This window comes from Biomphalaria glabrata, chromosome 2, assembly GCF_947242115.1.
Source record: "Biomphalaria glabrata chromosome 2, xgBioGlab47.1, whole genome shotgun sequence".
Classification (NCBI taxonomy): Eukaryota; Metazoa; Mollusca; class Gastropoda; family Planorbidae; genus Biomphalaria; species Biomphalaria glabrata.
The window spans coordinates 61,713,540-61,738,161 of record NC_074712.1 but is presented as its reverse complement, the minus strand read 5'-3'; the positions used below and the strand labels follow the sequence as shown (position 1 = coordinate 61,738,161).

Below are 24,622 nucleotides of genomic sequence, written 5' to 3'. Positions count from 1 at the left end.
GATGTTCTTTTGAAAATATTGATACCTGCCTTTTTACCTGCCTGGGTGGACCACTTCGGGTGGCCGATTTTGAGTTTGTGTTTCCACACAAACTGTCTTTGTAACCTTATTTTTTTTTCTCGCTCTTGATCGCCTTTATCTTTCCTCTAATCTTGTGTTAAAATATTTTTTGTTATTTGTAAGCTGTGAAGTGTATTTTTGAATGCTTTGAAACTCAGCCATGCCATTGATCGGTCAGCACTATTCACATTCAATGCAAAAACGTTTATCTCATCTCCCCTTAAACTTTATGCTAGGATGCTGTGACCATTCTCATAACCAAATCCCAAAATACTAAAGTTCATTAACTGTTTTCATGTAAGTGTAACACACATGCCCGGTATCAGCATCGCTGTTATGATTATAACGACAGCAACAAAGGTGTATCTTAGATCCACAATGTACCCAGATTGAGGGCCAAAACTAAAATCAGGGAACTCTTCTAAACACTGCGACTCTTTAGACTTAGGTCCGCTGTCGCCCTTCGCCCATAGGGTGGCAATCTCACTTCCCACAAATCGGTAGCACTGCCCCTCATGTGACCATTAATGACCAAAGCCCGGAAATAGTTGAACATTATTGTTACCATGGCGACAGTATCTACAATATGTGCAACTGAAGAAAAAATCAATCTATGGAGAACTAAGGCAATGGACTCAATGTCAATGTTGTAGCATAGAGTGTCGGACAATACTTTGCTATCAATATCTAGTCTACGGAACATTGTGTGATGTGCTGAATATCTTCCAGTTCCGATGCTTAATGTGGATTCTCACAAAAAGGTGTCAAGATAACCAACGACCAGGGCCAGATTTAGACTTGATAAGGCCCTACGCTTTTTGAAATATGGGGGTCCTTTGTAATCATCATAGGGAATTTTTCCTTTGCTCTTTCTTAAAAATGATTAAAATATCCCTGCAGCCATTTTCGGGTTGCCCCCAAGCAAATGTTTACCCTAATATATAGCGTATGTTGCCAATAGGTAAATGCAGCATTGCCAGGGTGCCAGAACGTCAGCTGTCATGTTCAGGGAATGCCAAGAAGTCGAATCCCACAAGATGTCCTGTATGGTGATCTAACAGAGGGCAGGAGAACTGCAGGACATTCACCTCTAAGATATTCTGTATGGTGATCTAACAGAGGGCAGGAGAATTACAAGACATTCACCTCTAAGATATTCTGTATCTAACAGAGGGCAGGAGAGCTGCAGGACGTTCACCTCTAAGATATTCTGTATGGTGATCTAACAGAGGGCAGGAGAATTACAAGACATTCACCTCTAAGATATTCTGTATGGTAATCTAACAGAGGACATGAGAACTGCAGGAAGTTCGCCTCTAAGGTATACTGATATATGCAAGCGCGACATGAAGCTCCTCAGACTCGACACCAACAGTTGGAAGAGAGAAGCACTGGATAGATCCACATAAAGAACTAGTAGGAGAAAGTGGGGTAATAGGAGATGTTGCAATATTGGCATTTGTTTGTATTTTATTTTATAGTTCGGTATTAAATAAAATCTGGCAAAGAGGAAACGAAGCTTAAGCTAAGAAAAAATATCCTCAATTTAAATTCCCGTTGTGGATTGCAAGACTAGTCTATTAAAATGTTTTTGAACCGTCTCTTTACATTACGTCACATTTCTTGTAGGGATGTTTAAATGCTTAAAATGAGAGCTATTATATTATGTTTGGTACATAATGAATATAAGAGCCAATATTTAGCATAAAACAGTTTTAAAATAATTCTGATCAGCATAGCGATATGGTTGTGATAACAAACTTTTCAGTGTTCTACCCTGAGAGTAATATGGGGGTAAATTAGAGTCCGATGTTATATATGTTTACTTGCTCACATATTAGATCTAGATCACACCAGGTGGGGAGTGTTCAAGCAGAAGAAAAACCAACACATTCACCTCGTATAAAAGCTGACTTAGCCAATAATGTTAATTAAAATGAAGACAATTATTTCTTCTCATCAGCTCAATTTCAAGACGAGTATAGGCCTTACTCTGCAGCGGTTCTCAACCTTTTAAGCTCGTCGACCCCTTTTTACAATCCCCCACTCTGACGCGACCCCCCTCCCACACACAGATACAGCAATAGAAGAATAGTTTCGATGGTCTTAGGCGACCCCTGGCAAATCGTCAATCGATCCCGAAGGGGTCGTGACCCATAGGTTGAGAGCCCTTGCCTTACAGGGTCGTGGAACACAGTTAGTATAAGACTAGATGTAGAAAGAAGGCTGAAAGCGAGGCTGTGCCCTCTGACCTCAGATGTATGTCTTAGATTTATTTTGTTCGTCACATTAGAGAAGTCGCAGAGGGACAAATACTCTATTGAGACTTGAAATGCCTCATACCAGAATATTTCAGAATATAGGTCTTTTGTTTTTTTTTACTAAAGTATTTTTCTTAAGTTTCTTTTAGAAACACCAACACACATAAACGCAAACACACACAACACTACAGCACCAAACCTTATAATTTATTCAAAATCAATCTCGTAAACAGTATGATCAATGAAAAACTAAAGCCTTAACTTTTGAAGTTTATTATTTATTTCGCTCTATCTAATTTACATATATTTTATTTCAACCCAAATAAAGGGGCCATCGTAATGCCAAAACGTCAACTGAAAGAAAAAATAAAAATGTACAATTAGTCAAGTAAACAGCATATTGTCCATGGCATAAGAATTTATGATAATGTACTTCACAAAGTCTTTGGTACACACTGTAGTCGAGACAAGAAATACGACGGACAGATCAATGAAAACAATAGAAGATTTATTTTATTTCAACGACAGATCGAGTGACAAAAGCAATACACTACATAAACAATGTATATACACATTCACAATGCTACGCTGGTGTAAGTTATATAAATAGATGTAGTAACTTACACTATATAGTAAAGTAAAGTTCCCCTTTCAGACCTTGTGGTCTATAGGGCAGATGATGTAAAGTTCATCTGATTCTGTGGCCTACGGTTATCGAGGGTGTCATGTGGCCAGCACAACGACCAACCGCCTTTACTTTTTCCCCAACTAACGTCAGGTACCCATTAGAGCTGGGTGGACTCAGAGGCGCCCGAAGATCCTGAAGTTAAAAATCCCAGCCTTCACCAGGATTCGAGACCCGGACGCCCGGTTCGGTCGCTAAGCGCTTTACCGCTCAGCCACCTCGCCTCCAAGTTACACTATTGACTTTAGACAAAGTATAACGGCAAAGAGTTTATTATGTAACGTGTTCATCATCAGTGCATTTATTTTGTTTCTTCAGATCATCTTTACACATTTTATATGAAGAGAACCGTGACCTATCTTGATGGCAGGCCTGAACACTGACCTGCAACGTCACAGCCTGTGGGCAGCTTAAGCCAATATCTCGTTACCAAGTTGTACAAGCCTGTAACGCGGAAAAAAGCTGTTGGTTTAGTCTGCCCACAGATTACAACGTTGGACGTCAGTGTTGAGTCCTAGATAAAACTGAGGTCACCTCAGTTACCTCACGTATGAACGCTCTTACGTCCCCTGATTGCGATGATGCAACGCAGAGCTCTGCGGCATATACTTCTGCTACCACTATTAACCATAATGTAATTAATATATTAGCAAAGATATTGTAGGCTCAAGGTGGGAGGAGTAAAATCCAATAAACAAAAAACACGAGAATTTAAATAGCAAACTAATCAAAGATTTAAACAGGCAACTCCTAATGTTCTTCTTGAGTGTAGTGATTTACTAGTGAGGCTTGCAGTTTGAGCTTGAATGGAACGCGAGTTCCAAACTTTTGATCCATGCATTGAAAAAGACCGCAAACCTTGACTTTTGGGGGAAAGCGCACCACAGCTATCACCATCACTCCTTTGAGTTCCTCATGGAACATAGGGCCTCGACAAAAACACGTCCACTCTCCACGGTCTCTTGCTAGCTTTTTGATGGTGTCCCAGCTCTTTCCGGTCTTCTCTGCTTCTTCAAGTACACTGCGTCGCCATGTTCTTTTTGGTCTTCCTCTGCGTCAACTATAGACGAGTCCAATAAGTGCCTAAGTGTAGGGCGTTCCATTTAAATATAAATCTTAATAACGATGTATGCTATACAAAGTAATCAAGCTGGCACCATTTAATTATGTTGCTATTGTACGAAGCTTTCGTATATTATAGTGTTTTGAACTCCTGACATGGCTTTCACGTGGACATTAACGTATTTCTTTCAACAATTCAAAGAAACACCGGGGATTAATTAAGGACTAAACATATATTTAATAAAAAGCAATCAGACTAAACTGTAACTGTAAATAACGCCATCAAATGTTGAACTATTAATTAAACAACTAACTATGAAAACTGCTTTCTACAGTACCTCTTACTATTAGTCTAAAAACTCTGACAATAACAATCTCTCATGGACAGTAACTCTACTAGTTTACTTTAACTAACAGACCAATGAAATCAAAACAAAAGAACATAGAAATGTTCCTAGCTTACAACCAAGATTCTATTAACTAACAATTAACAAAAAATATATTACAAATGCAATAATCACAAGAGTATTATATTAAGTATATGAACTTAGGGGCGAGTTTAGTCTTGATACTTTACCAGTAGGCTCACTAACACTGATTCTCATTTACCAGATACAATCACATTTAATTTAAATAAGAGATATTTTGTTCATCCCTCAAAATGTAAATAGTTATGGCTCCTTCAGTCGCAAAGTGAGCATGGGTCAGCTCGTAGAAATGAGATAAATGTCTGGGTAATAGCTTTGGTCAGAAAGTCTTAAATAAAGGTTGATAAAAGAGTTTAATTCTATTGTAACCAGTGCTGCTAAAATAGAAGAGAACCATTTACCTTAAAATCAGTTCTACTTTTAGTAACCAGTAGCTGAAGGAGTTGTGTAGCCTTCAGAGCCACTGTAGCCACCTTTGCTGGTACCGTCGTATCCGCTGCTACCAGCGTTTCCACTGCTGCCTGCGGTATAGCCACTATTGGCACTGTAGCCACTGTTACCAGCTGTGTAGCCACTATTGGCACTGTAGCCACTGTTTCCTCCATAAGCGCTGCCGCCTCCATAGCTCCCGTATCTGACACCTCCGTAGCTTCCATGTCCGCCGTAGCCTCTATTTCCGCCGTAACCTCCGTGTCCGCCGTAACCTACGTGTCCTCCATAACCGCCGTGTCCGCCGTAACCCCCATGTCCGCCATAACCTCCGTGTCCGCCGTGACCTCCGTGGCCGCCGTAGCCGCCATGTCCCTACAACAAAGAGAGTCAGTTACTTCACTATTAATGCATTGTTAATATAATTGTTCAATCTACATTTCAAAACTAAGCAACTTATCTATCGTCAAAACAACAACAAGATATGTACTTGTTACCTGTATCGACATTAATTACAGACTTTATCTCTTTATGATAATTACAGACTTTATCTCTTCATGTTTATTACAGACTTTATCTCTTCATGTTTATTACAGACTTTATCTCTTCATGTTTATTACAGACTTTATCTCTTCATGTTTATTACAGACTTTATCTCTTCATGTTTATTACAGACTTTATCTCTCTATAGTAATTACAGTCTTTATCTCTTCATGCTTATTACAGACTTTATCTCTTCATGTTTATTACAGACTTTATCTCTCTATAGTAATTACAGTCTTTATCTCTTCATGCTTATTACAGACTTTATCTCTTCATGTTTATTACAGACTTTATCTCTCTATAATAATTACAGTCTTTATCTCTTCATGTTTATTACAGACTTTATCTCTTCATGTTTATTACAGATTTTATCTCTCTATAGTAATTACAGTCTTTATCTCTTCATGCTTATTACAGACTTTATCTCTTCATGTTTATTACAGACTTTATCTCTCTATAGTAATTACAGTCTTTATCTCTTCATGCTTATTACAGACTTTATCTCTTCATGTTTATTACAGAATTTATCTCTCTATAGTAATTACAGTCTTTATATCTTCATGCTTATTACAGACTTTATCTCTTCATGTTTATTACAGACTTTATCTCTCTATAGTAATTACAGTCTTTATCTCTTCATGTTTATTACAAACTTTATCTCTTCATGTTTATTACAGACTTTATCTCTTCATGTTTATTACAGACTTTATCTCTCTATAGTAATTACAGTCTTTATCTCTTCATGCTTATTACAGACTTTATCTCTTCATGTTTATTACAGACTTTATCTCTCTATAGTAATTACAGTCTTTATCTCTTCATGCTTATTACAGACTTTATCTCTTCATGTTTATTACAGACTTTATCTCTCTATAGTAATTACAGTCTTTATCTCTTCATGTTTATTACAGACTTTATCTCTTCATGTTTATTACAGACTCTATCTCTCTATAGTAATTACAGTCTTTATCTCTTCATGCTTATTACAGAATTTATCTCTCTATGTTAATTACAGACTTTATCTCTCTATGTTAATAACAGACTTTATCTCTCTATGTTAATTACAGACTTTATCTCTCTATGTTAATTACAGACTTTATCTCTCTCTCTCTGTTAATTACAGACTTTATCTCTCTCTATGTTAATTACAGACTTTATCTCTCTATGTTAATTACAGACTTTATCTCTCTATGAAATTACAGACTTTATCTCTCCATGTTAATTACAGACTTTATTCCTGCTAAGTAATTTGTTTTCAAACGATACACTTTAAAGTTTCACACCCAAATGGGGGATTTTACGATACATTAAACAATCTGAAGGACGCTCCATTGAACTGAATTGATAGCAACCAAATTTGTAAACAAATATATTTCAATCTGCAGTACTAAAAAAAGAGCACAAAAAAAAAAGTTATCAAATAACTTGAAACTAAAAAAATAAGGGAGACAATCAACACTTTACACCGGATAGACTAAAAAGATAACAATTTAGGACTATTCATCTTTAGAAAACGATTTCAGGGGGAAACAAAAATATAAATAGAATGAAAAATGAAATGACCACAAATGTAAAAACAGACTTTTATATGCAATAACACACTATTATGTTTTCTATAAAACTATTCAGCTTTAGAAGACGATTTGGGGGTGTGGAGAGGGGGGGGCGAAGACAAATAGAATAAAAAAAATAAAATGACAAAAAAATGAAATTTAAAAAAAAAAAAAATTGTAATGACAATGAAAAAGACAAATGAAATTACAAATAAAATGAATAAGGATATGACATATGAAATGTTGGCATGAAATGGCATGTAAAATTACAAAAAGCCAAATACAATGACAAAATAACATGACAAATGACCTGACAAAATGACATGACAAAATAACATGACAAAATAACATGACAAAATGACATGATAAAATGGCATGACAAATGACATGACACAATAACATGAAAAAAAAATGACACCAAACAAAATGACATAACAAATGTTATTAAATCTATTTACCCCTCCACGTCCGGCACTGACCACTACAACAATCAGACAGAGCACAATGGCAATCTTCATGGTTGGCTAGTGGGTTGCTTGTGATTGTCGAGAGCTTGACTTCTTAGTTTGAAACGGCGATGTCCATTATTGCTACATTGAGACTTATATACCCTGCATGTACAAGGAAGCGACATATTTTACTAAGCAGCAGATGTACAAGGAAGCGACATCTTTTGCTAAGCAGCAGATTGACATGGGCGTGCTGATAATGTCATTTAAAAGGGCGTTAATTATTTAGATATTGTCGGACAATTGAAGAGTTATCTCGTTCAACTGTAACTATATTATGAAATTTCATCAAATTATATGATGTTTTGAACGTAAATTAAATATGTTTATTGATTTAACTTTTGATTAGTGAACTGATTCAGCATACACAAACACACTCGCAGACACTAACTAACACACGCTAGCCAACAAAATATTTCATAGAATATCTATTTATCCAAATGTATTTTCTTAGTACAAACGCACTTAACATAACATACTATCGTTAATGTATTCACCCAAAAGCTACATATGGTATAGCTTACGGGCTCCTATTGCTTGGGTCCCTGCTCCATACATAAATAAAAAATGGTTCCAGGAATATATCTTCTTATCTTCTTATCATTTTCAACCATTTTGAAGAAAAAAGAAATGTATATATCGCCTTACGTTGACTACAAGTGGCCCCGTATTTTAAAAAGCTTAGGGCCTTAGCAAGTCTAAATCTGGTCCTGGAAGCTATAATAATATTGGCTATTTTTTTCATTTACGCGCTGGTGATTTACAGGTATGCCTATGTCCAGACGACTAGCGTAGATTAAACTTAACTATCAATGATGAATTAAATTATAATTTAAACAAGATTACAAAGAGAGTTTGTGTTATTACACAAACTCAGAGGCGGCCCCTGTCGGATCCGCCTATTTGCAAGGAATATTCAAGACGTGATTTTATTTTGATTGTCAAAAGTAATAATATTTCAAAGATTTATTTGCCGTTGTGAAAACAAAATTCTTTCTTACATGTTTCGGATGTTCACTCAAATTAAAGATAATTAACTTCCTTGTCCAAACCTCCCGCTGTACGACAGGGGGATGGCAGCGAGCGAGGTATGAACCCGGGACCGTCGAGATAATCAGTCCAGCACGCTAACCGCACGACCAGGCATTGCTGTTAACTTAATAACAAAATGGTTACAAACTAATAGCCTATTATTGATAAAAAGATATATTACACATTACGGCATGACATCTACCGGATATCTCCATATGTCAGACGAGTGATTTTAGATAATCTTTCATTATTGATTTGTAATTGAAAAAAAAAAGAAAAAAAGAATAGATATCTTGCTTGTAGCCCTACTTCGATGTCTCAGCACAGTTAACAACAGAGCTATTGGCATTTTCATTTAAATGGAACTAGAATGAGGATGTAGATCTACCTAAGCTAAACTTCTGATTTAGCACTCTTAAGATCTCTATCTACTTGCTCTAGATCTAGGATGTAAATTAGGAATAATTTAGATGTAATTAGATTTATGAAAATAAAAAGCCTAGGTCACAGTGGGCTAGTACCAAAAATGTCTTTATTAACACGAGATATTTAACGACATTGGTGCACTGAGTTCTAATAGAAATTATTTAAAGAGGATTAAAGCCGCATTTTTTTTGTGCGTTTTGTCTGTCAGTCTGTCTGTCTGACGCGTAGTTTAGACAAGTGTATTTTGTTTTGTCCCAACTCTGTTTGTCTCCCTCTACTCGTAGTGACTTGTACGGGGCGAGAGTGCCTTGTAGTTTTGTTTTGAAAAAATTTTGCTACGTCACAAAGTCCGGTGACATATATTGGTCATTCGTTGTCCTGAGACAGTTCACCCTCTGAATTTGGTTGAAACGGACGGTGTGTTAGTCCGTTAAAGATTATTAGTCTGTACTAGTTTCTTGGACTTGTATTATTCAGTAGGATTTTTGGGACCCCTGTTTTAGGGTGAGTTACTTCGTTGTGATAACTCTTATTGCAAGGGTTCTCAACCTGTGGGTCGCGACCCCCTAGGGGGTCGATTGACGATTTGCCAGGGGTCGCCAAAGATCATCGAAAAAATGAATTTTTTTTTTCTATTCTTCTATTGCTGTGTGTGTGTGGGTGGGGGGGGGAGGGTCGCAGCAGAGTGGGGGCAGGGGCGTAGCTAGGAATTTTCCATCGTTTGGGGGCCCGGGGGTTGACCTCTTTGGGGGTCCCTGCATTTTGCTTAATATATAATTTTTAATGTAAAATACACTCATTTGGGGGCCCCTCTCAAGTGGGGCCCGGGGGTATTTTCAAATTCTCCCCCCTCCTCCCCCCACTCTAGCTAAGCCACTGAGTGGGGGATTGTAAAAAGGGGTCGCCGAGCTTAAAAACGTTGAGAACCACTGTCTTATTGTATGTTATATGAGGTTGTCGCTGTTTCTAGTTTTAAATAGAAGTTGAATTTTGTGTTATTTCGTGTATAGGGTGCCAGAGTTGGAGTTGTATGTACTGAGCTCGAGTCTATGCCAGTGTGGGCTTCGCTTGTCGTCTTAGAAACATATTGTACAGTCTTGAGTGCCATTGTCAGATTGGCGATCGTCGACGGCGTTGAGTGTCAGGGCCGTTACACATAAGTTGGGATCATTTTGAGGTCTAACTTTTTTATCGTCGATGTTGGCAGTATTGTGACGTCAGTCGGTCAGCGTTGACTAAGAAATCACGGTGACAAGTTGATAGCAGTAGCAAGGTGCTTATGTGAATTATATCTATCTATATATGTTATATATATATATATATAAATATATATATATATTATCTATTCATTATTCTACCATTCTCATTGTACATATACAAATATCAGTATCATGCAATTATAGTATTTTTTGTTTGTTATTTAAACCATCCACATAGTTGGTTACTCTATGTACGACTGTGTGTGAATGATGTTCTTGTCAGGTTGAACCTCGGGACCTTAAATGTGTACAGCTATTTAACGACTCAAATAATTCCTAAACCTGACACTGTCCGTCACTTTAATATAAAAAAAAACAAGTAAAAGCTATTGAAAATTTGATTAACCTTTAATATTCGTTTCGAAACATCGCAATAGTTGTAAGTATGAACGCAACAGATTTAAGTATATATAAAAGATTGTTCCGGATGTTTGTATAACTAGTAAGAGAAAAAGAGAATTCCAGATAAATTTAACACTATTAGAGCATGGAATGGGTTGCCTGAGCCAGCCAGGAAAACCAGTGACTTGGCAGAATTTAAGTCATTGGTTTATATGCATGACTATATGCATGACGCGTAGGACGTAATCATCTTCTTTTTTGAAGTAACGTCTGTATTATATAAGATATGATAATACCGTTAATTAAGTTTTTGGGATGGTCTTGTATAAAAATGAGATGTACCACAGCCTTATGGAGAGATTTTCATACCATACTTTGGTGTTAGGAAGTTGTTTTCCTCAAAAATCGGAACACAATATTGACGCTAATGAAGAAAGACGGTCGACAAATCTTGTGTGGTGCCACAACGGTCCAACAGACGAAGTTATATGTAAAGGTGAAGGTCATAGCAACTCACTCTATCTGAAGGTGTTACTCTCCTAGACGTTATTTCTCCCACTTGTTATTCTTGGATCGAGTTAGTAATTCCCACAAGTATTCGTGTCGACGACAATACATGAATTAATAATTTAAAATAACCAATTACTTCATGAATTTGTCATTAATTATTTTTGTTTTATAAAGAAAAATTAGATAAATATGGCAGTATTAAGGTTGATGACAGTAATTGTGTGTTTATTTCCTTTATATAATTAAAAATAATAAGTATTTTTCTTGTTTTTATATATATGTATATTTTGCTAATATTTTATCATTTTTCTTTTTTTCTCTCGTGATCACCTCTATATTTCCCCTATCTTGTTTTAAATTTTTATTTTTCATTTTTAGGCTATGAAGTGTATTTTTGAATGCTTTGAAACTCAGCCCTGCGACTGATCGGGTATTCACATTCAATGCAAAATCTTTTCTCTTCTCTGCCCTTAAACTTCATGCTAGGGTGCTGTGACCATTCTCATAACCAAATCCCAAACTACTAAAGTTCATTAAATATTTTCATGTAAACGGGCCGACCATCACATTGAAGTAGAGCAGAGTCAGCACCCTTTGATATCAGCGAAGTTGTTATGTTTCTAACGGCATCATCGAATTTGTATTTAAGATCCACAATGTACCTAGATTGAGGGCCAAAACTAAAATCATGGAACTCGTCTAAACACTGCAACTCCTAGACCTTGGTCCACCGTCAGCCGTTGGTCCATATGGTGGCAATCTCACTCTTCACCTCCAGTGACCATTAATGACCAAATTCTGGAAATAGTTGACCATCCTTGTTACTATGGCAACATTATCCACAACATATTCAACTGAAAACTAAATCAATAACAGGAGAGCCAAGGTATCAAACAGCTAGTATAAGAACCCTTGTGTTGAGAACTCTGCCATAAGATAACAGGAAGAAAAGTAGAATAGGTGGCAAGATAGGCAACGAGCAGGGCCAGATTTAGACTATATAAAGCCCTACGCTTTTTGAGATATGGGGGTCCCTTTTAATCATCATAGGGAATTTTTCCTTTGCTCTTTCTCAAAATAAATCCAAGACATACATCTGAGGTCAGATGGCATTTGTAATCACCAGACCAGACCTCAAATGCCACATACTAGAATATTTCAAAATGTAGGTCTTTATTTTAAGATTAAAGATTAAAATATCGCTGTTGCCATTTTCGGGATGCCCTCAAACAAATGCATGCCCTAGAATATAGGTAAATATAGCATTGCCAGGGTGCCAGAATGTCAGCGCTGTCATTAGCAGTGGATGCCTTGGCTGGCTTCTACGTGTTCATGGAATGCCACGAAGTCGAATCCCACAAGATATTCTGTATGGTGATCTAACAGAGGACAGGAGAACTGCATTGCGCTCACCTCTAAGATATTCTGTATGGTGATCTAACAGAGGACAGGAGAACTGCAGTGCGCTCACCTCTAAGATATTCTGTATGGTGATCTAACAGAGGACAGGAGAACTGCAGGACGCTCACCTCTGAGGTGTTCTGTGTGGTGATCTAACAGAGGACAGGAGAACTGTGGGACGCTCACCTCTAAGATATTCTGTATGGTGATCTAACATAGGACAGGAGAACTGCAGGACACTCACTTCTAAGGTATTCTGTATGGTGATCTAACAGAGGACAGGAGAACTGCAGGACGCTCACCTCTAAGGTATTCTGTATGGTGATCTAAAAGAGGACAGGAGAACTGCACGACGCTCACCTCTAAGATAATCTGTATGGTGATCTAACAGAGGACAGGAGAACTGCAGGACGCTCACCTCTGAGGTGTTCTGTGTGGTGATCTAACAGAGGACAGGAGAACTGTGGGACGCTCACCTCTAAGATATTCTGTATGGTGATCTAACATAGGACAGGAGAACTGCAGGACACTCACTTCTAAGGTATTCTGTATGGTGATCTAACAGAGGACAGGAGAACTGCAGGACGCTCACCTCTAAGGTATTCTGTATGGTGATCTAAAAGAGGACAGGAGAACTGCACGACGCTCACCTCTAAGATAATCTGTATGGTGATCTAACAGAGGACAGGAGAACTGCAGGACGCTCACCTCTGAGGTGTTCTGTGTGGTGATCTAACAGAGGACAGGAGAACTGTGGGACGCTCACCTCTAAGATATTCTGTATGGTGATCTAACATAGGACAGGAGAACTGCAGGACACTCACTTCTAAGGTATTCTGTATGGTGATCTAACAGAGGACAGGAGAACTGCAGGACGCTCACCTCTAAGGTATTCTGTATGGTGATCTAAAAGAGGACAGGAGAACTGCACGACGCTCACCTCTAAGATATTTGGTATGGTGATCTAACAGAGGTCAGGAGAACTGCAGTGCCTCACCTCTAAAATATTCTGACGCATGAAAGCGCAACATGAAGCTCCTCATTCTCGACACCAACAGTAGGGAGAAAGAAGCATCGGATAGATCCAGGAGACGGGTCGTGGAACGCAGTTAGTATAAGACTAGATGTAGACAGAAGGCTGAAAGCGCTGCTGTGTCTAGTGATTACAAATGCCACGTGACCTCAGGTGTCTGTCTTAGATTTATTTTGTAAGTTACCTTGAGAAGTCTCAGAGAGACAAATATTCAATTGTGACTTCAAATGTCACATACAAGAATTTTTCAAAATGTAGGTCTTTTTTTTTTTACACCAACATACATAAACGCAAGCACACACCCACACACACACGCACAACACTACAGCAGCAAATGTTATAATTTATTCGAATTTGTTTATAAAAAGAATAAAATCAATGAAAAACAAAAGCCAAAACTTTTGAATTGTATTTTTTTATTTCACTCTATTTAATTTACACATATTCTACTTTAACTAAACAAAAGGCCAGGATGGTCCAGAAACATCAACTGGAAAAAAAAAAAGTATAATTAGTGATATAAACAGCATGTATTTTCCAAGGCATGTGAAGTTACGGTGGGCAATGTAATCCACGGAGTATTTGGTCTACAATGTAACTGAAATAATAAAAACGATAATCAAGCCAATAGAAGGTTTATTATGTTTCATCGACACATCGAGTGACCAAAACAATCAGGGCCAGTCCTAACAATTGCGGGGCCCTATGCGAAACTGATTGCGCGGTGGCCTAGTCTGGGTGGGAATAATGATAATAAGTGAAAACTAAGATTTTGTATTAGAAAAAAAAAATCGACTTTGAATTCTATTTATTCTGTACTATAAACAAAATTGCGATCAAATTAACTTTAATTTACGAACCTTCCAATGTGTAAACATTTTCACGATGTTACGCTAGTGTATATTATAGAAAAATGTTACCATAGTAACTTATAATATTGACAAAGTATCAAGGTAATGATGTTATTAAATAACGTGTTTACCTTCAGCGCATTTATTTTTGTCTATATAGATCATCTTCACACATTTTTATGCATATTACCGAAACCAATCGTGATACTGACCTGCATCGTTGCAACCTGTGAGCAGTCTCTACTCATACATAGTCATGACAACGTACAGACATGTGACGTGGTAACGAGCTATTGGTTTAGGCCCCCTACAGTTTGCAACGTTTCACGTCAGTGTTGAGACCTTCACAATAATAATAATAAGTATCGCTTTTATATAGCGCCACTTTCATGCTTATAGCATGCTCAGAGCGCTTTGGTCCAATCTCATTTGTGGACCAGTTGGGGGGGGGTATCTAGGAGTACGTTTTCCGTGCTGCCTTTAGGCGCTCAGTAAACACAATCTGCTCGAACCTCGAGCCCCTTTCATAGCTAGCCAATACAAGCCAAGTTAAAGCGTACTTAGCCTCTAGACCTCGCTTCTCAATAGAACCGTCACAAAATCCTGAACTATTATAAACACTCTAGTACGTCCCCTGATAGCCATGATTCAAAGGCATATACTTCTGCTACTACTACTACTAATGATATAATAATGTAGGCTCAAGGTGGCATGACAACTTAACAAACATAAACACCAGAATTTAAATTGTAAACTTATCTAAGTTTTAAACAGGCAACTCTTAATGTTCTTTTTGAATGTAGTAATGACTCGTGTTTGAGTTTGTAAAGAACGCGAGTTCCAAAACCTTAAATCCATGCATTGAAAACGCCAGTACACCGTGACATTTGATGGAAAACCTGGCACGACTAGAAACATTTAAGTCCAAAAAGTGTCTAAATGTGGGGCTGCCCTAGACTATACACATCTCTATAACAACTCATAAAAACTAATTGACCTAATAACAATTAATAATTTAGGAATGCTACGAAGCTTTTGTATAGTACATACATGGCTTTGAAATAGACATAGCCTATGTATTTCAACCATTCGAAGAGAAATTAAGGATCAATTAAGAAAAAGAAATTATAAAATCAATCTAAATAAACTGTAGGTGTAAATAACACCATCAAATGTTGAACTATTAATAAAACAACAAACTATGAAAACTGTCTTATACTGTACTTCTATTAATCTCAAAACTCAGGCCTCTGACAACAATAACAATCGCTTAAGGGTCGAAACCATACTCTAACTATCAGACCAATGAAATCAAAACAAATAAACTTAGAATTCGTCCTAATTTACAACCAAGTTTCTACTAACTATCAACAGTACCAAATACGACCATCTCAATAGTATTATATAAACTTAAGGCGAGTTGAGTCTTGATACTTTATCAGTGAGCTCACTTCTCATTTATCAGATTCGATCCCATTTAGTGTAAATAAGAGCTACTTTGTTAATCGCTGAACATGTAAACTGTTAAGCCCTTTCTCAGCCGCGAAGTGAGTATGGATCATCTAGAAGAAATGAGATGAATGCCTGGGCATTAGCTGTGCTCGGAAAGTTGTAAATAAAGTTTGATAAAAGCTTTTGATTCTATTGTAACCAGTGCTGCTAGAATAGAAGAGAACCATTTACCTTAAAATCAGTTCTACTTTTAGTAACCATTAGCTGAAGGAGCAGTGTAGCCTTCAGAGCCACTGTAGCCACCTTTGCTGGTACCGTCGTAGCCGCTGCCACCAGCGCTTCCACTGCTACCAGCTGTGTAGCCACTATTGGCACTGTAACCACTGTTTCCTCCATAAGCGCTGCCGCCTCCATAGCTACCGTATCTGACCCCTCCGTAGCTTCCATGTCCGCCGTAGCCTCTATTTCCGCCGTAACCTCCGTGTCCGCCATAACCTCCGTGTCCGCCATAACCTCCGTGTCCGCCATAACCTCCGCGTCCTCCATAGCCGCCATGTCCCTACATTAAAGAGAGTCAGTGGCTTAACTACTATTGCATTGTTAACAAAATTGTTCTATCTTCATTTCAAAATTAAACAACATCTGATCTATCTATCAAACCGGCAAGAAGATATGTACATTTTACCTTTATCCATATTAAATACTTTATCTATGTTAATTACAGACTTTATCTCTCTATGTTAATTACAGACTTTATCTCTCTATGTTAATTACAGACTTTATCTCTCTATGTTAATTACAGACTTTATCTCTCTATGTTAATTACAGACTTTATCTCTCTATGTTAATTACAGACTTTATCTCTCTATGTTAATTACAGACTTTATCTCTTTATGTTAATTACAGACTTTATCTGTCTATGTTAATTACAGACTTTATCTCTCTATGTTAATTACAGACTTTATCTTTATGTTAATTACAGACTTTATCTCTCTATGTTAATTACAGACTTTATCTCTTTATGTTAATTACAGACTTTATCTCTCTATGTTAATAACAGACTTTATCTCTCCATGTTAATTACAGACTTTATCTCTTCATGTTGATAACAGACTTTATCTCTCCATGTTAATTACATACTTTATCTCTCCATGTTAATTACATACTTTATCTCTCTATGTTAATAACAGACTTTATCTCTCCATGTTAATTACAGACTTTATCTCTCTATATGTTAACTACAGACTTTATCTTATCTTATCTTATATAATACAGACGTTACTTCAAAAAAGAAGATGATTACGTCCTACGCGTCATGCCTCTAGTCATGCATATTAACCAATGACTTAAATTCTGCCAAGTCACTGGTTTTCCTGGCTAGCTCAGGCAACCCATTCCATGCTCTAATAGCACTAGGGATGGAGGAGTATTTGTACAAATTTGTCCTAGCATATGGGACGAGGAATGTGCCTTTATCTTTGTGTCTTTCAGAGTATTTTATTAAATTTTGTTTTTGTATTTGAAGATTATGGTTCAGTGTTTTATGTATAATTGCTAGTTTACTTTTGAGTCTTCTGTCCTGAAGGCTTTCTAAATTTAGTGATTTTACTAATGGTGTTACTCTAGTCAAATGTGAATATTCGTTTGTTATGAATCTCACTGCTCTATTTTGTGTTTGTTCCAGTTTCTTAATGTTTTCTTAAGTTAAGGGGTTATCTCTCTATGTAAATTAAGTTATTTGTTTTCAAACGATACACTTTAAAGTTTCACACCCAAATGGGGAATTTTACGAAACATTAAACACTCTGAAGGACGCTCCATTGAACTGCATTGATAGCAACAAAATTTGTAAACAAATATATTTCAATCTGCAGTACTAAAAAAAAGCAAAAAAAAATGTTATCAAATATCTTTAACCCAAAAACAACAACATAGCAAGCTAACACTATACACCGGATAGACTAAACAATTTATAGGCTCTCCGCCGAGGCTGAAAACATCTAATACATTGAGACCTTGATTAGGATTAATAATCCGTTTGTAATCCTAACGACAAAAAGTCAAACCGTTGCAAGAGATTGTTCTGGTTTGCTTTTGTCGGATGTTTGGTTTTAAGATTTATATCAAATTGAAAATCTATACCAGAAACAAGAATAGAAGTTTGAGCAGGTAATGTTTATGTTTGGGACAGGACAAAAAAATTTTGAGTCCTTATTTTACAATTTGGGAATGAACATTTCCAAAATATTTTCAGGAGGATAATTTTTTTTTTATATTTGTTGTGAAAATGGAAAAACAGATTTTTATATGTAATAATACACAATTATATTTTCTATAGAACTCTTCAGGTTTAGAAAAACGATTTTAGGAGGAACAAAAGACAAATAGAATAAAAATGAAATTACAAATAAAATGACTAATGATATGACATGTGAAATGGTGGCATGAAATGGCATGTAAAATTACAAAAAGCCAAATGACACGACAAATGACACGACCAATGACACGGCAAATGACATGACAAATAACATGACAAATGACATGACAAATAACATGACAAAATAACATGACAAAATAACATGACAAAATAATATGACAAAATAACATGACAAATGACCTGACAAAATGACCTGAAAATTACATGACAAAATAACATGACAAATTGATATGACAAAATGACCTGACAAATGACAAGACAAAATAACATGACAAAATGACATGACAAATGACAAGACAAAATAACATGAAAAAAAATGGCATAACAAAGTGACATGAAAAATTAACATGATTAAATAACATAACAAAATGACATGACATGACAGTAAATGTATTTACCCCTCCACGTCCGGCACTGACCACTACAACAATCAGACAGAGCACAATGGCAATCTTCATGGTTGGCTAGTGGGTTGCTTGTGGTTGTGGAGAGCTTGACTTCTTAGTTTGAAACGGCGATGTCCATTATTGCTACAGTGAGACTTATATATCCTGCATGTACAAGGAAGCGACATCTTTTAATAAGCAGCAGATTGACATAGGCGTGATGATAATGTCATTTAAAAGGGCGTTAATCATTTAGATATTGTCGGACAAATTATGAGTTATCTCGTCCAACTGTAACTATGTATTGAAATAGAATCATAGTATATGACTTTTTGAATGTAAATTAAATATGTTTATTGATTCAACTTTTGATTCGGGAACTGATTCAGTACACACGCAAACACGCACTAACACACGCTAACCATTAAAATGTTTCATAAAATGTCTTTTTATCCAAATGTACATTCTAAGCACAAAATCACAACAATCAAATCTCTACCAGTGTTGTATTTACCCAAAGGCTACGTATACTATAGCTTACGGACTCCAATTGCTTGGGCCCTTACTCCATACTAGAATAAAATTGGTTCCACGAATATTTTCAACCATTTTGAAGAAAAAAAAATATATCGCCTTACGATGATTGCAAGTGGCCCCATATTTTAAAACGCTTAGGGCCTTAGCTAGTGTATATCCGGTCCTGGAAGCTACAATAATATCGGCTATTATTTCATTGAAGCGCTGGTTATTTACAGGTATGCCTATGTCCAGAAGACTAGTGTAGATTAAACTTATTTATCAATGATGGATTTATTTTATAATTTTAATTTTTAGAATCGCATGAATTATCACAAAGTAAGATTTAATTTAATAAATAATAACAAAATGAAATAAATATTTAACTGTTTTATTGTGTCACATACGTGTAGACATTTACTAGCTACACACACTTGTAGACATTTACTAGCTACACACTTGTAGACATTTACTAGCTACACACACTTGTAGACATTAACTAGCTACACACTTGTAGACATTTACTAGCTACACACTTGTAGACATTTACTAGCTACACACTTGTAGACATTTACTAGCTATACACTTGTAGACATTTACTAGCTACACACTTGTAGACATTTACTAGCTTCATACACTTGTAGACATTTACTAGCTTCATACACTTGTAGACATTTACTAGCTCATCACACTTGTAGACATTTACTAGCTTCATACACTTGTAGACATTTACTAGCTACACACTTGTAGACATTTACTGGCTCCATACACTTGTAGACATTTACTAGCTCATCACACTTGTAGACATTTACTAGCTACACACTTGTAGAAATTTACTTGCTAGACACTTGTAGACATTTACTGGCTCCAAACACTTGTAGACATTTACTAGCTCCACAAACTAGTAGACATTTACTAGCTCATCACACTTGTAGACATTTACTAGCTACACACTTGTAGACATTTACTGGTTCCATACACTTGTAGACATTTACTAGCTAAACACTTGTAGACATTTACTGGCTCCATACACTTGTAGACATTTACTGGCTCCATACACTTGTAGACATTTACTGGCTCCATACACTTGTAGCCATTTACTAGCTCCACAAACTAGTAGACATTTACTAGCTCATCACACTTGTAGACATTTACTAGCTACACACTTGTAGACATTTACTGGCTCCATACACTTGTAAACATTTACTAGCTACACACACTTGTAGACATTTACTAGCTACACACTTGTAGACATTTACTAGCTACACACTTGTAGACATTTACTAGCTACACACTTGTAGACATTTACTGGCTCAACAAACTAATAGACATTTACGAGCTACACACTTGTAGACATTTACTAGCTCATCACACTTGTAGACATTTACTAGCTACACACTTGTAGACATTTACTAGCTACACACTTGTAGACATTTACTGGCTCAACAAACTAGTAGACATTTACGAGCTACACACTTGTAGACATTTACTAGCTCATCACACTTGTAGACATTTACTAGCTACACACTTGTAGACATTTATTAGCTACACACACTTGTAGACATTTATTAGCTACACACATGTTGACATTTACTAGCTACACACTTGTAGACATTTACTGGCTCAACAAACTAGTAGACATTTACGAGCTACACACTTGTAGACATTTACTAGCTCATCACACTTGTAGACATTTACTAGCTACACACTTGTAGACATTTATTAGCTACACACACTGGTAGACATTTATTAGCTACACACATGTTGACATTTATTAGCTACACACATGTTGACATTTACTATAATATAATACTGATCAGTATTTTAAGAGTTTCTCGAGATATTGTCGAGTCAAAATAGTCAACCTGCTTCAAGGATCATTTCAAGGTGAAAAAGAAATACGGAAATGGCTGTTATGAAAATCATAAATGTAGAATAGATCAGAAATTCTAAATATCTAGAGATAATGGACCTCATTCACCAATCGTAAACAAACAACATTTAGTCACTTGGCTCTCTATCTCTTCTATACAAAATACGTAATCCATAAAGGCTGTCACGTGATACGTTTTTTTTTTCATTGTTTTATCAATATTATCACGTGGCTAAATGTTGTTTGTTTACCATTGGTGAATGAGGTCTATTTAGTTGAGCTTTAGCACGAATTTTTTAAAGCTGAATAAAGAAAATACGGAAGCATTATTTTTCTTTTATAAAATGCATCTAAAAATAAAGCGAAGATCGATGTTTTTAACCAGGCTAAACACGAGACTGCTCAGGTGTGGGTGAATGTTTGAGGCGATCAAATTCAGGTTTATCAGGGTGTAGGCGTTGCTATAAAAAATTAGCATTTGAGAAAAATCTGAATCGAAGACAATGTAATGTAAAGTAAAATAGCCCTTTCAGACCTTGCGATCTATAGGGCGGATGATGTAAAGGTCATCTGTTTATGTGGCCCACGGTTAACGAGGGTGTCATGTGGCCAGCACAATAACCAACCGCCTTTACTTTTCCCCAACTGATGTCAGGTACCCATTAGACAAGAAATTTGAAATTCTGAAATCCAAGTCATCATTAAGATTCGAACTCAGGACACCTGGTTTGGAAGCCAAGTGCTTTACGACTCAACCATCTCGCCTCCAAGCTATACCTTGCCTCACAGTAAGCTATAAACTGAGCGCGTAATCCCCCCTCGATTCCTCCTTGGCTAATATTTTATAATAAGTAAATCAAGTCCATAAAAAGGCACAGAGAGAAAATAAGCTAACAAGTTTACAAAGACAGTTTGTGTGGAAACACAAACTCAAAATCGGCCCCCGAAGTGGTTCATCCAGGTAGGTAAAAATGAAGGTTTCAATATTTTCAGAAAAAACATCAGAATAATATTCTATCAAAGACAAATGACAGAAGAATGGAGAAAGAAGGTCCGCAGACCAAGGGATAGGTGAAAGTGAATGTGGAGTTAGATCTGAACCTGGCCTAACTCATTTCATATAATTGATCTAATTGTTTTGTAAAGGGTCAATCTCTTATTCAAAGCCTCATTACAAAAAAAAACAACATTTCTTTAAAAATGTGTCTTTAATTTATGGAACCATCCTGCAGTTCACGCGATAATACGAAAAACTACTTATGAATTGTTGCTTTAAATTATGTTCCACTTATATGTATATTAAATAGATTTTTTCTCTTTGAAAAAATAGTAACCAATTTTGTGTTAATGTAGTAGTTAGTATGACAGAACTTATATTACTTAGCAATACATTTGTTAAAAAAAAAAAAATGTAAAACCGTTAGCATATATGTGTTCAAAATATGATAGGGAGCACTCTCCCTTACTAAAAGCCCCCTGTGTTTGCTACTATTAATAGTGAATAGCTTTAAAAATGGTGTATTTTTATGAAAACACAACTTGCATAGTTGATTTTAAAAATTAAATTTTCCACTTTCAGAAAAGAAAAAAGTAGCCGTTGCATCGAAACTTTGAAAGGTCTAAAATATTATGATGTCGGATTTTAAATATCTTTAATTTAGTTTACCAGATCCTAACGGGACGGACGGACGGACACTCCACACAAAACTAATTGCGCCTTTTCCCCTTACGGGGGCCGCTAAAAAACACAAAACCTCTAATGTGACAACATAATTCCTATCTCACACTGTTTGCCCGTCAATGAGCCACGAACTATACTTATAACCCTTAACCTTTAATACAGTCCAACTTTAAAACACTCGATTTTTTAAGAAAACTTTGACAGTAGCTTTTTTTTTTTTTTACATCTGCCTTACTTAATGATAGACTCTACTCCATCTCTGGCCTCTCATTGGAGTAGATTGCATACTCAAGTTGACAAGGGAAGCAATCAAACTTCAAATGTTATATCATTAAGTCAACTTGCCCTTTTACAACAGTAAAGCCTGAGATTTATCCAAATATGTCGCGAGAGAGAGAGAGAGAGAGAGAGAGAGAGAGGGACGCAACTCTAGCTTGGCATGTAAAAATTAAGTCAAGGCACACATAATAACATTATCTCCCTTGACAGTGTAAAAATGTCCATTTTGAAAAAGAAAAAGTTCTATTTTAACCTTCGCTCTCTTCCCGAAATTCTTATTTCTGATTTGTGCATTCTCGTATCTCTTATCTGCCTTCAGCACAAGTGCCACACGTCCATATATTCTTATCATCTCTCTTATTATAAGAGACAGCTTGTATTTAAGAAAGCCACGTGACCTTAAACCTGACGCGATCTTAATGGCCATCTGTATTCCCCGATTTACGAGACATAGATTTAGGACAAATCCGGCATTGTCAAAGAATCAACTTGTCACATGTCTTTAAGTGACATAGATCCCTAATTTAACGCAAGAAAGATCCATGATAGTCTGATGCTTGATTCCTAATAATTGAAGCAGAATTACCTTAAACAACAGGGGAAATGTGACATTTTAGACTACTGCCGTATAATATAAATGACGCTTTTCCTAAATATTTCATTTCAACCAAGTGCACCTAATATTGAACATGATGGCATCGATGGTCTAGCAGGAACAGATAATAATAACAATAATAATAATCTTTATTGTCCGTATGGAATTTTATCTTACAATTTGTGCATTACACCAAACAAAAAACATTATAACTATAAGAAACCAAAATATACATTCACACCAGACTCACTCATAATTTACATGTGACAAAGTTTATACCAGATTGTTCTTATTTAATGATTTGATTGCCAGGGGAACAAAAGAGTGTTTGTGTCTGTTTGTCTTTGCTATCGGTGTCTTGTATCTCTTCTGTGATGGTCAAATCACAAAATCCTGACACAAAGGGTGATTCTTTATTTCGAGGATCTTGTTAGCTTTTTAATAGATGTTTGTCTCAAACAACTGCCCAAATGGGGTTTGTTTTTTGCCAATGATTTTACCAGCAGCATTGAGGATTCTATAAAGTTTTTTTTTTTTAGATGAAGAGCTAGCTGAGTTCCTGATGCGTCTAGACATGACGTTCGCAGAATATTCCATGCAAATAATGATAATAATAATAATTACAATGTCTTCGATTCCGAAGATTAAGGATGAGTGCAGTGTTTCACATGACTACACAGACCCTGTTGCCACCTGTATATTTTTCCGCAACGTTTTTGTCCGTCGCTGGTCTATTGAAGTTGTCGTTCCCTCTTCTGCGCCTGTCTTCGATAAGATTGTTTTTCTGTTGTTTTGTTTTTTATCTTATACTGTTTCACAAATCCTACGGCTAGCAAATAAATGCAGAGAGAACACACACAATGTCCAACATGGAGTAAGGCTGTATGATAGACATCAGGATTGGAGGCAAAAAAAACAACAACAAGTTTTAAATAAAATGGAACTATCGTCTCAGATGGATGGCTGCCTTGTCGTGTGGTATGCGCTCTGGGTTGTCGTTCGGTGGTCACGGTAGTCCC

General features: G+C 36.4%; 1 protein-coding gene across 2 annotated transcripts; it reads right to left on the bottom strand.

Moving 5' to 3' along the window:
• Positions 1-2,578: 2,578 nt before the first annotated feature.
• On the bottom strand, positions 2,579-18,818 carry LOC106068577 (neuropeptide-like protein 31). 2 transcript variants are annotated; one of them, XM_056021800.1, is made up of 3 exons: positions 18,672-18,818; positions 16,068-16,395; positions 2,579-2,675 (listed from the first exon to the last, which is right to left on the bottom strand). In XM_056021800.1, exons 1-2 carry the CDS (start codon positions 18,729-18,731, stop codon positions 16,087-16,089), a joined length of 369 nt encoding a protein of 122 aa, XP_055877775.1. In that variant the 5' UTR covers positions 18,732-18,818; the 3' UTR covers positions 2,579-2,675; positions 16,068-16,086. The 2 variants fall into 2 exon arrangements, with proteins under 2 accessions (XP_055877775.1, XP_055877774.1); XM_056021799.1 differs by lacking the exons at positions 16,068-16,395; positions 18,672-18,818 and adding exons at positions 4,898-5,300; positions 7,480-7,599.
• Positions 18,819-24,622: the final 5,804 nt, after the last annotated feature.

Coding starts and splice junctions, on each gene's coding strand:
- LOC106068577 (XM_056021799.1), bottom strand. CDS start 7,539: ATGAAGATTGCCATTGTGCTCTGTCTGATTGTTGTAGTGGTCAGTGCC. Junction 5,301..7,479: donor TCAGTGCCGGACGTGGAGGG/GTAAATAGATTT, acceptor TCTTTGTTGTAG/GGACATGGCGGCTACGGCGG.